Source organism: Oryx dammah, unplaced genomic scaffold (genome assembly GCF_014754425.2).
Source record: "Oryx dammah isolate SB20612 unplaced genomic scaffold, SCBI_Odam_1.1 HiC_scaffold_28, whole genome shotgun sequence".
Classification (NCBI taxonomy): Eukaryota; Metazoa; Chordata; class Mammalia; order Artiodactyla; family Bovidae; genus Oryx; species Oryx dammah.
In genome coordinates this window covers 68,445,831-68,462,399 of record NW_024070212.1, presented here as the reverse complement: position 1 = coordinate 68,462,399, position 16,569 = coordinate 68,445,831, and the positions used below count along the sequence as shown (strand labels likewise).

The following is a 16,569-nucleotide window of genomic DNA, read 5'->3' as shown; positions in this document are numbered from 1 at the left end:
CAGGTTTAGGAAGATTGCCTGGAGATCCCTTGGCATGGCAACCCATTCTTGCCTGGAGAATCTCACGGAGAGAGGAGCCTGGCAGGCTACAGTTCATAGGGTCACAAAGAGTCAGACACAACTGAAGCAACTGAACATGCACACATGTACTTAATATAGACGTCATGCTGTGATGTATACATCTTAATGTCTGACCTGTTTAGCCCAGTGAGTTGCGAGATTCATCCATTTTGTTGCATACAGCTCCAGATCATTCATTCTTATTTTATGGTATTGTTTTTAACTATATTACAATTTATTTATTCTGCTGTTTCAGGGTATTTGGATAATTGAGAACTATTAGGAACATAGCTGTTATACATGTACATATCACATACATATCTTTTGATGAATATCTGTGCACATTTCTGTTAGGTATAACTGCCTTCTAATTTGTATAAAGGGAAGTCCAGGTAGTTTTGTATTTGTGTGTCAGTTGAAAAAGTTTACTTGTTCTTAAACATCAAGAGCCCTTACTAAGTTCTAGTTATGTTGCATTAATTCCAATGATTCTCAGATAACACCTCTCAAGAAATCTGAGTTTCAGAGAAAGACTTTACAAAGCATTAGTCTTCTGGCAGACAGCTCAGAAATAGCTGCTGCAGCCAGCTCTTCACAGGGTTTGGCTTTGTTTGTTTTTAGTTGATTGAGAACGATGGTTGAAAACTGGCTTTACTTTTATTTTCTGTGGAGTTCTATACTTTATAAAACCTTGAATCATCGTGCAAGCTCCTAAGATTTCCTACCAAAAGACAACAACAAAAATCCTTTAGCTTAGAGGACTTACCCACTGGTCTCTGCAACATATGCCATACTTGTCACCCTTATTTGTTCAACTAATGTGGCAGGCATCAGTGTTGCATTTCATTATTACTATGAATTTTAACAAATTGAATGTTACCACTCAGGAGACAGATGGATGTTTTGCATATGTTCTAGGGCAAAGCAAGTCAAAGCAACAAAATAAAACTGTTGCTATTTTCTCTTGCTAGAGAAACGTTTCTTTGTTTTCATGTGTTCAGGGAGGATTGAAATTTCACTGTTAAAATATTGTCAGCAGTACACTGTCCCTGGTTTCTTTGGATAAATAGTTTACATTCTCCTTCAGAGAGGGAGTCACCAAATTAATTGATCTGGCATACCAAGGATTTTCTGAGCTGCTTGGAAATGGAGTTGAAAAAGCACTAAAACTTAACTTGGAGTTCTTTCTTCCTGAAATAGAGATGATGTATAATAGAAGTGACCCCACCATGGTTTGCCTGTACCCTATCCAGTCCTTAAAGGAGAAAACCCAGAAGAGAGCTTTATAACCAGAGTCTATCTGTTTGAAAAGGATTGCTTTCGGATGTGCCCTCTTTGAATAGCTCCTCCTCGTGTACCTTCGAAACAGAAAACTAGGAGACTTTCTCAACAGAACACATCTCTGAATGATTCTAAGGCCAATTTTGCATCTGTCCCAAACAAAATTGTTAGCTGACCCACTCTGCTATTCTGTTATCGCACATTTACAGCTGCTTTGGAGTTCTGAAATAATTATCCACTGTCTTTTAGAATACTTTTAGAAAAGAGTTTGCTCACTATGGCTCCCTGTGGGATCAAGTATAAAGAATATTTTCTATTTACACAGTCCTTTTAACCTAAATATATCAAAATCAATCTTGGAAATAATTTTCCCAGTGACCTTGGTTCTATACAGAAGCCTACTGGTTAAGTTTCAATATTTCTCTGACAGACTGGCCAGAGCTCCAATTTTACAATAGTTAGTGTTTCCTCTCCCCAGTCTGTCCTCCCTCTTCTTTTTCACTCCTCTGAGAGTAGCCATATCTGGCTCACTCACTGGGATTTGTGTTGCCCTTCCCCTGGGGTACAAAGGACTTGTATAAATCAATTTAAATTGGCCAGAAGAAATAGCCAGCAGCCTGCTTATGTCCAAATCCTCTGCCCTAATCACCAGTATGGAAAACTCATTGAAAAGAGCCACACATAATCTTACATCCATTGCATTAAAGATGAAACTGCCGAATTGAAAAGATCTCAGCCAATTAGAATTTAACACATAGCTCAATAGTGTGTCTGGCAGTTAGATTTGAAAAGGCTGCCTTTGATAAAGAAAAGCACTCCTTTATGTCAGGCTGTTTAGGGTCAGAAAATAACCCAAACCAGAAACAGAACTAAAAACTTCTTATTTGCTTCAGTACTGACACCAGTTAAAGTAATTTACAGAGACTCCTATTCCAATATCTAATTACCCAGAATACAATATTTGTATATAACAGAACTACTCTAATTCACAGTGACAGGGAGCTGCAGTTGGAAAATTAGTGAGTAAGTGAGCAAAAACAATAAAAATCAAGGCTCCTCTACCATGATATATACTTTGTTCATTCCTTTTGACAAGTGTAGTATGGTGTGAATTATTTATAGTAAACGTACCATAGTGTATTCTCTAAAAGTAATGAAGTCTTATCGTTGTGAGTTTCTACAGTTTTCAGCCAGTAAAAAATAACTAAGAGATAAGGGTGAGGGAGGAGTAGAAGGAAGGAGAAGTGACTTCATTAAATTTTCTGATAAATCTTCATCCTTGGTTTATAAACTCTCAGTCTTTTTCTATGTTGAATTCTTACCTACTTGGGGTTTAGTTACTTAGTTTAATAAACATAGTTTATTATGCCAGGATGGATCAGGATAAAGTAAAGGAAGGAATAAACAGAACGTTTAGGTGGTGTTTAAAATTCTATGTATAATTTTCTGTCTCCTGGTTATCTCTCTACATGTTTAGTTAACTCTGTCTCTTTAAAAAATAAATAAAATAATACCAGCTTTCACTTTTCACTTTCACGCATTGAAGAAAGAAATGGCAACCCACTCCAGTGTTCTTGCCTGGAGAATCCCAGGGACGGGGGGGCCTGGTGGGCTGCCATCTATGGGGTCGCACAGAGTCAGACACGACTGAAGCGACTTAGCAGCAGCAGCAGCAGCTCTCATTAGAGTAGGAAGAACCTTTATTCTAGTAGGGGGATAATACAAAAAATTTTGAAACATAATAACTATATGTGAAAATGTATACATTAATACAACTAGTAGCAGAGAACTTTACACTCATTAATCACTTATTACATATGCATATGTACATGCGTGCATGCTCAATTGCTCAGCTGTGTCCAACTCTTTGCAACCCCATGTACTGTAGCCTGCAGGCTCCTCTGTCCATGGCATTCACCAGGCAAGAATACTGGAGTGGGTTGCCATTTCCTCCTCCAAGGGATCTTCCCAACCCAGGGATCGAACCCAGGTCTCTTTCTTCTCCTGCACTGTCAGGTGGGTTCTTTACTACAGATCCAACTGTGAAGCCCCGCATATGCATACATACATATATATATGTATGTATATCAAAATAACCCTTTAATTGGTATTACAATTGTATTACAGATAAAATGTTTGTGACTTTGAGGTGTGAAGTCATGCTGGCTCAAACCACATAGCTCTTCGGTCGAAATTTGATACCAAACAGAGGTCTGTCTTATGACACAGATCAACCTAACCACCTTACTCTAGAATCAAGTAAATTTAAGTCCAAATTCCATACTTACTATTGAATGACCTTGGGCAAGTTATTTAATCCCTCTGAGGTTTAATCTTCAAATTTAAATAAATTATAACTACTTTACAAAATTCTGCTATGGGTTAGGAATAAGAAATAATGTTTGGATTACAGATTCTCAATAAAAAAATATTGAGAATTATTCAGTGCACAGAAGAGATACAGTCATGCTCCACAAAACTTTAAAATCTCAAAATCTTTCCTAATTTACAACATGCGCTAGCATCCAGGAAGAAATATGACATTAACATATTAGGAAAATGGGTATCCTCTTTAAACCTTTTCATGAAGCCAGATATCACCGGCCAAAACCAGAATATAGAAATCACTTGTGTTATTTGGTTGTGTATATATTTCTTATTTATGACAAATAGTAGCATTCACTGAAAACTTAAAATTTAAGGACTACAGCAGGAAGTTTTGAAGATCACTCATCAAAATGTTAAGCAACTGAAAATCATCGTTCTAATATGTATATGTGCATGCTCAGTCATTCAGTCATTTCCAACTCTTTCTGACCCCATGGACTGTAGCCCTCCAGGCTCCTCTGTCCATGGGATTTTCCAGGCAAGAATACTGGAATGGGTTGCCATTTCCTTTTCCAGGGGATCTTCCTGACCCAGTGACTGAACCTGCATCCCCTGCTTGGCAGGCAGAGTCTTTGCCACTGACCACCTGGGAAGCCCCCTAATATGTGTAGTTGCATACAAATATATAACATAATATTTTAAAATTTTAGTACAGATTTCCAAGTCTCTCTGCTCTAGCAGGATTGTCCCCCTTCAGTCATGGAGAATTATAAGATTCTGTGGCGATGTTTTCAAACCATTATACCATCTGATTTGTTGGATCCCTTTACTTAGATATCTGAGGAGCATATAAAACTCAACAAGTCCAAAATTGAATTTAATATCTTCTTTTTCCTTCATCAGTCAGGGTCTCCTACCATATCCCTCATTCATGATGTCATTGAATGGCATTGCCATTCTCTTAGTCACCTGAGTCAGAAATCTGGATTGGTCCTTGACTACTGTTTCTCTTTCATCCTCGCTTTCCCCACATCCATTCAATCAAAAAGTCCTGTCATTTTACTTCATACTTACATGAAGTATAAGTATTGTATGAAGTATAAGTATGAATCTGTTCTTTTTTTTACTATCACTGTTTTAGTTCATAACCTTTTCCTTCTTCTCCTGATCCATTTTATTCACCTTATAACTACTTTTTTCTTTTTTGTCTTCAGCTTTGATTCCATTTTCCAACTGTGAACTAAAAGATGTATCCAAGGTGTAAATAGGACCATATCACTCCCTAGCTTAAACTCCTTCACTGACACACTATCCCCTATAGAAAAAAGCCCCAGTTTAATATCATTACCTCAGTTTGTTATGATGGCATACTCTGTGCCCTTCCTACCTCTCAAATATCATATCCAGTCATTCCTGTCACATGAGTGATCCACGTGCTACAATTATCATCATATTCTTTAGATCACTAACATTCACTGAGGCTCACTGTATGCCAAGCATATTCCAAACTGCATTATCTCATTAAATCTACACAACAACCCTGTAAGACAGTGTCTATTCCCATGATGTTGCTGTTGTTTAGTTGCTAACTTATGTCTGACTTTTTTGCAACCCCATAGACTGTAGCCTGCCAGGCTCCTCTGTCCATGGGATTTCCAGGCAAGAATACTGGAGTGGGTTGCCATTTCCTTCTCCAAAGGATCTTCCCGACCCAGGGATTGAATCTGCATCTGCTGCCTTGTCAGGAGGATGCTTTACCCCTGAGCTATGCAAAATTACTTGCTCCTCCCTACACATGTCCTGTTATTCCAGTTTTCTAAATCTTTTCTCATGCCATTCTCTCTTTCACTATACCCTTCCACCTTGCCTACTCCACTTCACTTTAAATTTCTGATTTCTACTTAGCCTTCAAGATTCAGTTTATGGATCCTTCCTGTCTTCTAGAAAGTCTCCCCTGATGTTCCAGCCTAGTACACGTATCCGTTTGTTTTATTGTGCCATACTCCTACTTCTGTCTCTGGTTGAAACATTATTCTCCATAACTTTTTGAGGACAAACATTTGGGCTATTAATCTCTGTCTTCCAAAACCTTAATTCAATGGCTGATTCCTAATAGCTGCTCAATACACATTTGTTGAAGTGAAATAGAGAATGAGGAGATATTTCAGTCATAACATTCTATTAGGTATCTCACTACATGGCATACAATCAGTCATAATATAGTTGAGCTTTTCAAGAACACTAATTACTAATACCTGTTTTCTCTGTGGGGATTTTTAAAAAAATATTGTAGGTTTTTGTATTAACTGCACAATTCTAATACTCAAAGTAATAGGCAAAAGATTTTAAAGAATATTCTAAATAAACTTCCTCTTTCTACTCATTGGAACTGCAAAATTTTTTAATCTGGCTAGAATGCTTTTATTCTCCCTTTGTGCTTAATAACTCATGCTTATCTTCCAAGTTCAGCTTAAAAGACAATTCCTCAAGGAACACGTCCCTGACCCCTCCAGCCTATTGTAAAATAACATTGTTATGCACACTCACAGCATCTTCTACCTTTCCTTCCTAAAGAATCCGCCTGCCAATGCAGGAGACACAGATTTGATCCCTGGGTCGGAAAGACCCTTGGAGAAGGAAATGGCAACCCACTTCAGTATTTTTGCCCGGGGAAATCCCATGGACAGAGGAGCCTGGCAGGCTCCATGGGGTTGCAAAAGAGTTGGACATGACTTAGTGACTAAACCAAAATATTTGTATTCTAAACAAATTATATAAAAGATATATATATATATATATATATACACTATACAACATACACAAAATTTACAGTGAATATATATACATATATGTTTTCCTACTGCACAACATTACAGGAGTAAAGGGTATTTCTGTTTCAACATTATACTCTTGTACTTTGTGCCATTCATTCATTCATTCAAAAATCTGTGTCACAAAACTAATATGTGATAGACAGTATACTCAGAACTGAGGTAAAATAGTGAGTAAAAGAGATAATATCTCCCTACACTTAAGAAGTTTGCATTTCTAGGAGAAGAGACATGTCATAAGAAGGATAACAAATAGAAACTATCATATAATAATAAATGCTAAGAATAAAATAAAAAGGAAACATAATAGCAAGTAAAAAGTTCAAAGACACTATTAAAATGAAAAAGTCACAGAGGGCTTCCCTGGAAAGATATTGTTTGAGCTGGTCTCTAATGGGCACTCAATAAATATGTGTGGAAGAGAAAGGAAGGAGAAATAAAGGCAAAGTGCAAAGGGAGGAAAAAGAGGAAAGAGGAATGTTAAATGGTTTGTATAAATGTTCTTTTGCCAAAAGTGTTCATCTTTGTGGAGTCTTATCTCAAGAGGAAGGAAGACTAGCGACATTCTATCTAGTCCTGGTGAACAAGGAACAAGAATTCTTGTTAAGGAACAAGAATCATGGGGGAAGCAGGGAGTGTGTTCTCTTTCTCATGATATCAAATTAAATCAGTTTTCAGATTTATGTCAGAAGAACATGTCACAAGTCTGAAATTTTGTTCCATCTGATTTTATTGACGGTGTGAGGAAGCAGGACTGTCAGGAGGAAAATGAGCCACTGAAGGGCAAACAAACATAAGGAGCCATCCTCTGACCTCACTTTTCAGTGTTTCTGGAAAATGGGTTTTAACCTGAATATAAGGGGGATAGCAAAATATTGAGCAAAGCCCCATCTATATCATTGCTGTGAGAGTTTTATTTTTTTGAGGCAGGTATAAAGAAGGTCCAAACTGTTCTTCTGATGGCCTGGACATGTGGTACATATGAGATCAATAAGAATTTCTTGGCTTCTTTATCAAGATCAAATCTCCATGTTTTCTACTTAATCTCAGACCCATAGGGCCTCACAGTCGGAAAGTCAGAGAAGGTCTTAAGACTGGTGTCATTCACCATTAATCTTTAGATCTAGTTTTTAAAATGATTTTCATGGCAAGCTTTCTTCTGTGTTCTTAAAATAATTTCTCATAGCAGTGAACAACATTCATTGTTTCTAGGATGAAATGGTAGGGACTGACAGACAACCTTATAGGGAAATAATAACATTTGTACTTTTCCTTTCTCAAATAATTGTGAATCCTCTTTTGTGTATGTGGCCACAATATAGATACTAAACTGTCCGTGTTCCAGCCCTTTGGATGGACTTGTAGCCTTAAAGGACAACTTAGGTTTTAAAATAAAGAGCTATTCAGAAATTTTGGGGTGGGGGGGGGAAAATCATTCCTAATGTAAGGAATAAAGGAACATAAGAAGAAGACATTAAAGGCGAAGCCTGGGGCTTGGGGAATAAAGACAGGAGTGGAAGAGCAGGGAGCTGGAAATGAAAGTGACTGCAAGCCAGCGGGGAAGAATCCCATATGCCAAAACCCTCAAGGGCACCCGTGAGTAATAGTCTGAAAGTGCAAATCATTATTATAACTGCATTAGGCTAATAACATAGCAACCTCCTATTTAAGTAAAACACTTGGATGTAGATAGTAAATTCTTAGATATGGGAAAACATTTTATTTAATTAGTGGAACTTCGATTATCTCTGGATGTGTTCCATTAGTGTACCTTGGTTATCTGGGTTTATCCATTATCAGGAGTTTGGCTCACAAGTCCATTTAGTGAGTTCCATCAAGGCCTTTTTCTGCTTAACCCCTCACAGCCAAGTATCAGGGTACTGGGCTCTAGTGCTTTTGAAGTTTCTTTGCACACACTGGTAGTTTGTCAGAGCAATGCTAGTGGAGGAGAATTGCCCGTACATGCAGCAGGAGGTGGGAAGTCAGGCAGAGATGCCTTCCAGAGCCAAGGGGGCCTCTTGGCATTTCCCTGGCAGCCTCGTGCTTATCATCCGCCAGAACCCAGGCACTCATTAGGCTCTTGATGAAAAGCATCCTAAGGAAAATGCCAGCAAATTGTTCCACTGTGCTGGCAGGAAATTAAAACTGCTCAGAGAAAGTGGAGCCAAGAGAGCTGTTGAGATGAAAGGTAACATCAAGGGTGTGATCACGGACTCACAGAGGCATTCAAGATTCAAGATGTGGCTTTCTGCTTCACTAGGGAAAGCAGGAGGCCCTCTCAGCTGTCAGCCACTGTCAGTCCAACAGAGTGGCTGAGACTGGTGAGGAGGTGGGCTCTGTGATTTAAGCTTTGTTGTGCTTGGGTAAGTGCTTATGGTTTGGGTTCTTTTCTTTCCCCACAGGAGCCTCTCTTAGGAAAAACAGAAATAAGAAAAAAGATTTGTTTTTGATTTGTTCTGTTCTTCCTGGTCCCAAACACTTAAAAATCAAATTAAGTAAAATAACAATTTCAAAAGTATCACAGGTCTTATTTAAGTAGGATCAGATAGTGTGGATAGGAGCAGATAAAATCTTAGAGCGTAAGAATCTAGCAGTGGGACAGATGAAGGGGTGCTTTAATTCTGTGGGAAATTCTTGGTGGTGGTGCTAATTTGCCTGAGGCTCAAATGGTCATTAGCAGTGCAGAAGAAAGAAAAGCAGTACCAACATGCAAATATAAGCACACTGAGATTTGATTTGGTAGGCAGAGCAATGGCCCCCAAAGATGCTGAAGTCGTGTTCACTGGAACCTGAGAGTATGCTGCCTTACATAGCAAGTGGCAAAGGGGAATTAGGTTGAGGATGGAATTAAAGCTTCTGACTAGCTGACTTTGAAACAGAGAAAATAAACCTGGATCTTCCATATGGGCCTAATGTAAGATTGGGCTCCTAAAATGTAAGCAGAAGCCAGAGTGATAGGATGTGAGAAGGACTCAGCCAGCTGGTGATGGATTTGAAGATATAGAAAGGGGGCCACAAGCCAAGGAATTTTGGTGGCCTCTAGAGGTCAGATTGTGGTCCACTGGAGAACAGAATGGCAAATCACTTCAATATTCTTGCCTTGAGAACCCCATGAACAGTATGAAAAGGCAAAATGATAGGATACTGAAAGAGGTACTCCCCAGGTCAGTAGGTGCCCAATATGCTACTGGAGGTCAGTGGAGAAATAACTCCAGAAAGAATGAAGGGTTGGAGCCAAAGCAAAAACAATACCCAGCTGTGGATGTGACTGGTGATAGAAGCAAAGTCCGATGCTGTAAAGAGCAACATTGCATAGGAACCTGGAATGTCAGGTCCATGAATCAAGGCAAATTGGAAGTGGTCAAACAGGAGATGGCAAGAGTGAACATCGACATTCTAGGAATCAGCGAACTAAAATGGACTGGAATGGGTGAATTTAACTCAGGTGACCATTATATCTACTACTGTGGGCAAGAATCCCTTAGAACAAATGGAGTAGCCATCATGGTTAACAGAAGAGCCCGAAATGCAGTACTTGGATGCAATCTCAAAAACGACAGAATGATCTCTGTTCATTTCCAAGGCAAACCATTCAATATCACAGTTATCCAAGTCTATGCCCCAACCAGTAACGCTGAAGAAGCTGAAGTTGAATGGTTCTATGAAGACCTACAAGACCTTTCAGAACTAACATCCCAAAAAAGATGTCCTTTTCATTATAGGGGACTGGAATGCAAAAGTCAAGAAACACCTGGAGTAACAGGCAAATTTGGCCTTGGAATACGGAATGAAGCAGGGCAAAGACTAATAGAGTTTTGCCAAGAGAACACACTGGTCATAGCAAACACCCTCTTCCAAGAACAAAAGAGAAGACTCTACACATGGACATCATCAGATGGTCAACACCGAAATCAGATTGATTATATTCTCTGCAACAAAAGATGGAGAAGCTCTATACAGTCAACAAAACAAGACCAGGAGCTGACTGTGGCTCAGATCATGAACTCCTTATTACCAAATTCAGACTGAAATTGCAGAAAACAGGGAAAACCGCTAGACCATTCAGGTATGACCTAAATCAAATCCCTTATGATTATACAGTGGATGTGAGAAATAGATTTAAGGGACTAGATCTGATAGATAGAGTGCCTGATGAACTATGGAATGAGGTTTGTGAGATTATACAGGAGACAGGGATCAAGACCATCCCCATGGAAAAGAAATGCAAAAAAGCAAAATGGCTGTCTGGGGAGGCCTTACAAAGAGCTGTGTAAAGAAGAGAAGCAAAAAGCCAAGGAGAAAAGGAAAGATATAAGCATCTGAATGCAGAGTTCCAAAGAATAGCAAGAAGAGATAAGAAAGCCTTCTTCAGTGATCAATGCAAAGAAATAGAGGAAAACAACAGAATGGGAAAGACTAGAGATCTCTTTAAGAAAATTAGAGATACCAAGGGAACATTTCATGCAAAGATGGGCTCGATAAAGGACAGAAATGGTATGGACCTAACAGAAGCAGAAGATATTAAGAAGAGGTGGCAAGAATACACAGAAGAACTGTACAAAAAGGATCTTCATGACCCGGATAATCACGATGGTGTGATCACTCATCTAGAGCCAGACATCCTGGAATGTGAAGTCAAGTGGGCCTTAGAAAGCATCACTATGAAAAAGCTAGTGGAGGTGATGGAATTCCAATTGAGCTGTTTCAAATCCTGAAAGATAATGCTGTGAAAGTGCTGCTCTCAATATGCCAGCAAATTTGGAAAACTCAGCAGTGGCCACAGGACTGGAAAAGATCAGTTTTCATTCCAATCCCAAAGAAAGGCAATGCCAAAGAATGCTCAAACTACCACACAATTGCACTCATCTCACACGCTAGTAAAGTAATGCTCAAAATTCTCCAAGCCAGGCTTCAGCAATACGTGAACTGTGAACTTCCTGATGTTCAAGCTGGTTTTAGAAAAGGCAGAGGAACCAGAGATCAAATTACCAACATCCACTGGATCATGGAAAAAGCAAGAGAGTTCCAGAAAAACATCTATTTCTGCTTTATTGACTATGCCAAAAGCCTTTGACTGTGTGGATCACAATAAACTGTGGAAAATTCTGAAAGAGATGGGAATACCAGACCACCTGACCTGCCTCTTGAGAAATCTGTATGCAGGTCAGGAAGCAACAATTAGAACTAGACATGGAACAACAGACTGGGTCCAAACAGGAAAAGGAGTACATCAATGCTGTATATTGTCACCCTGCTTATTTAACTTATGTGCAGAGTACATCATGAGAAATGCTGGACTGGAAGAAACACAAGCTGGAATCAAGATTGCCAGGAGAAATATCAATAACCTCAGATGTGCAGATGACACCACCCTTATGGCAGAAAGTGAAGAGGAACTAAAAAGCATCTTGATGAGAGTGAAAGAGGAGAGCGAAAATGTTGGCTTAAAGCTCAACATTCAGAAAACGAAGATCATGGCATCTGGTCCCATTACTTCATGGGAAATAGATGGGGAAACAGTGTCAGACTTTATTTTTTGGGGCTCCAAAATCACTGCAGATGGTGACTGCAGCCATGAAATTAAAAGATGCTTACTCCTTGGAAGGAAAGTTATGACCAACCTAGAGAGCATATTGAAAAGCAGAGACATTACTTTGCCGACTAAGGTCCATCTAGTCAAGGCTATGGTTTTTCCAGTGGTCATGTATGGATGTGAGAGTTGGACTGTGAAGAATGCTGAGCATCGAAGAATTGATGCTTTTGAACTGTGGTGTTGGAGAAGACTCTTGAGAGTCCCTTGGACTGCAAGGAGAGCCAACCAGTCCATTCTGAAGGAGATCAACCCTGGGATTTCTTTGGAAGGAATGATGCTAAAGCTGAAACTCCAGGACTTTGGCCACCTCATGCGAAGAGTTGACTCATTGGAAAAGACTTTGATGCTGGGAGGGATTTGGGGCAGGAGGAGAAGGGGACGACCGAGGATGAGATGGCTGGATGGCATCACTGACTCGATGGACGCAACTCAGTGAACTCCGGGAGTTGGTGAAGGACAGGGAAGCCTGGCATGCTGCGATTCATGGAGTCGCAAAGAGTCGGACACGACTGAGTGACTGAAATGAACTGAACTGAACTGAACTAGAGGTTAAAGCGTCTGCCTGCAATGCAGGAGACCCGGGTTTGATCCCTGGCTCAGGAAGATCCCCTGGAGAAGGAAATAGAACCCCACTCCAGTATTCTTGCCTGGAGAATCCCATGGAGGGAGGAGCCTGGTAGGCTACAGTCCACGGGGCTGCAGAGTCGGACACAACTGAGCTACTTCACTTTCACTTTCGGAAACTGGAAAAGGAAAGGAAAGGAAATTGATATTACCTAGGGCCTCTAGGAGGAATACAGGCCTGCCAACAGCTTGATTTTTGCCCAGTGAGAATCATGTTGGACTCTGATCTCCAAAACTACAACATAGTAGAGTTGAATTAAACCACTATATCTGTGGTAATTAACAATAGCAAAGAAAATGAATATACTGGTATTTAAACTGGTATTGAATATTCATTGGAAGGACTGATGCTGAAGCTGAAAGTCCGATACTTTGACCACCTGATGCAAAGAACTGACTCGTTTGAAAAGACCCTGATGCTGGGAAAAATTAAAGGTGAGAGGAGAAAAGGACGACAGAGGATGAGGTGGTTGGATGGCATCACCGACTCAATGGACATGAGTTTGAGCAAACTCCAGGAGTTGGCAATGGACAAGGAGGCCTGGTGTGCTGCAGTCCATGGGGTCGCAAAGAATCAGATACAACTGTGCAACTGAACTGAGCTGATTTAGAAAATTTATCTGAAGTTCCAAAAATAGAGTTTCCAAGTTCATTTACATTTTGAAGCAAAATAGTAAGGCAAGAAAGCAGTGAAAAAATCCAAAAGGCATATTTATATGTTAGAACTGTTAGGCATATTACATCTATTATCTCTCTTAATCTTTACGACAGCCTTATGAAGAAGTCTCATCACCTCTAATCTGTAAACAAGGATATTTTTGAAAAGTAAAAACAAATCATGCCCTTCAATTAATCAAAATCTTCCAGCAGTCTCCCATCTTCTCTGCGTTAGTATCCAGACTCCTTATCCTCACCTATAAGCTGTAAAGCTCCACATCAGGAGTATTAAAGTGTGGATTACTGATCAGCCTCACCTGGGACTTTGTTAGAAAAGCAGCTCTCAGATCCCACTATAGACCTTTTCAATTGGAATCTCTGAGAGTAGGGCTCAGGAATCTGTGGTTTAACATGTCCTCCAGGGGATTCTTGTACACACAGTTAAGTCTGAAAAGCCCTCCTCCACATGATGTACACTCATGTACTTCTCCAGCTAAATCTGGACCACTCATCCTGGCTTGTGATGCTCCAGCCAAACTGGCCGTCTTTCATCTTCTGAACATGTCATGCTTTCTCCCATTTGGGGCTCTTTACCTTATCTCTTCTTTCTGATTAGTAGATCTTTCTTTAGAAATTTACCTGTTGGCTTATACCTTCCATGTTTTGCAGTTTCCTTGATTGTGAGCACATGAGAGTCCGGTAAAAGAATACTGATGGTACTAGTTTCCCATTATTTCATCACCCATGTGTGCATGCCACGTTGTTTCAGTCGTGTCTGACTCTTTTGCAACCCCATGGACCATAGCCCACCAGGCTCGTCTGTCCATGGCATTCTCCAGGCAAAAATATTGAAGTGGTTTGCCATGCCCTCCTTACCTGTTTCGATGATTTGAAAAAACCATTGATCTGCTACAGATGATAAGATAATGAACACTAGTTGTTAACTGTAAATATGTTTTTCTGCAAGTTTAAACAATCATAGAAAAGAAAACAATTGTTTTCTTTTTTTTTAACTTGAATCTGGGTCTGAAAGGTTGCATTTTAAAAAGCTTTTAGTGCTGATAAATATCTTAATCATTTCATCTTGTGATTCTTCATGCTCTATTAATTTTAATTTTTTGAAGGGAGGATTTAATAAGCAGGCACAATTCACAGCATATTCTCTATATTCTAGCTAAATGTATCTAAAGCCATATTAACTATGAACACTTCATGATAGATAAGCATTTATACTTTTTCAGTTTCTAAATTTTGCCCTTTATACAGTGAGTTCTGTTGCAATTCACAAGTCTCTTGGCAGGGTCTTTAAGGCTGACTTTGTTTTCTTCTTGTATAAATTAGCTACAGTAGATTATTTTCACAGTTAAAGCATAAAATAGTATCAAAGTTTAGTTCTATTGAAAATTGTCTGTCTACTCAAGGAGAATTTGACATTTTATTCTTTGTAATTTTAAGTTCATAGTACAATTAACAAGTTCCCAAATTTTGGTGGTATTATGTAATAGAAATTTATTTCTCAGTCATATTACAGTTCAGGGTATGCATTTCTGGTCAGTGGATTGCTTTTTCCCCTCCCATATGGTCTCAGAGCCCTCCACATCCACCTAGCAAATAGGGAGAGGAGAGAAGACTCACTTATTTCTCAGAGTCCAGACCTGGAAATGACATCACTTTTGCTCGTATTTATTTGATGGGTAGTTTTCACAAAGCCACAGTTAGATGCAATGGGGATACAGAGTTTTTGTCCCTGGATGGGCAGACATTCTCAGTGACAGATTCACTCTGTGAATGGGAACTACAAATATTGGTAGACAGCCAGGTGTCTCCTGCCACAGGAATCTATGGAAATTATCTTAATGCCTTGTTATACTGTACTTGCCAGTCAAATGTAATGCTCAGTCACAGCAAATAAATCTCTCCTTCCTGGTTACCAAATGTACTTTTCACTCTTCTAATCATGATCTTTTTATATACTCCCATTGCACTTGATGTTTACTCATTTAGTAATTCTACAATTCTTATTGTTTGTTCAATTACACTAAACTTCGTGAGAGTAGGACCACAGTTGCCTTGTTCATTGCATCCCCCATATCCAACATAGTGCTTGAAATAGTGCCTCACATATAAGTCTTTTTTTTTTAATTAAATTGTACTTGACTTACAATATTATATTAGTTTCAGGTATATGACTTTGTGATTCAATGTTTTTATATGTTACAAAATGATGGTGGAGTCTTAATGAATTATTTTAAATGAATGCATGAATGAAAGTTCTCAATTCCTATTGCAGTGTATTACTTCTTAAGATTCATCCTGTTTCAAGCTACCTCTGGTTATTTTGCAATTAGATGGTGAGCTGAATAGATCAAATAAGAATTAAGACCCTTTGCCCTTCTTTGTCTTTTCATAAAGGACATGATGCAATTGTCACACTTCTGAAACATTATAAGAGAAATCAGGATGAATTGCCCTGTAATGAATATTCTCAGCCTGGAGGAGGTACCCTCTTTCTTTTTAAATTTTCATTGTAGTGATATTGTGGCCAAAGGTAAACTTGTGTTTCTGTTAGCAACATTTAAAGGTCCAGGAGGAAGGCCTATCAGATTAGCTTTATTTTAAGAAAATTTATGTCTGAGTAAAGCTGAAAATAAAGAAGCCCCCACTTAGGCTACTTTCTAACTCACCCATCTGCAGTTCCTCCACGTTTTACATCCCACGGACTGGATGTTTATGAGGCTGGTACATGCCTGGGAAGGCCTAGTAAGCTGAGCAGTCATTTTCCCTTTCAGCAATCTATTAAGATAGGACAGAGAATACTCATATGCAGACACAAATTAAATTTGCTGGAGTCTGCTAGACCTTGGATTTTTATTTTTAATCATTTTATGTACACTCTAAATAAATACTTGCTATACAGTTTCAGTGTCCAGAGAAAGACCTGGGCTTAAGTTACACTCTCACTTGGTGTTATTAGCAAGTTTTCTTTTGTTATGTGCTTCTTTGTATAATGTTTAACTTTTATGTAGGAAAAATCATTGCTACTTTTAACTCTATAATATAATTTGATTTCAGATGGCTCCTATGTGTCTGTTCCATCTCCTTTGGGGAAGATCAAAAGCATGACAAAAGGTATTTTAATATGGGACAATTGTTATATTTTATTACTGACTAATTACTGCCTCAAATATGATAACT

At 39.0% G+C, this 16,569-nt stretch overlaps 1 protein-coding gene across 1 annotated transcript in view; it reads left to right on the top strand.

The window, feature by feature from the left end:
- Nucleotides 1-16,569, top strand: part of LOC120856988 (serine/threonine-protein kinase TNNI3K) — a 330,300-nt gene that overhangs the window by 110,298 nt on the left and 203,433 nt on the right. Inside the window, exons 12-13 of the mRNA XM_040232554.1 lie at nucleotides 15,787-15,873; nucleotides 16,447-16,503. Of these exons, the coding sequence (XP_040088488.1) occupies nucleotides 15,787-15,873; nucleotides 16,447-16,503 (144 nt within the window). The remainder of the gene's footprint in view (nucleotides 1-15,786; nucleotides 15,874-16,446; nucleotides 16,504-16,569) is intronic.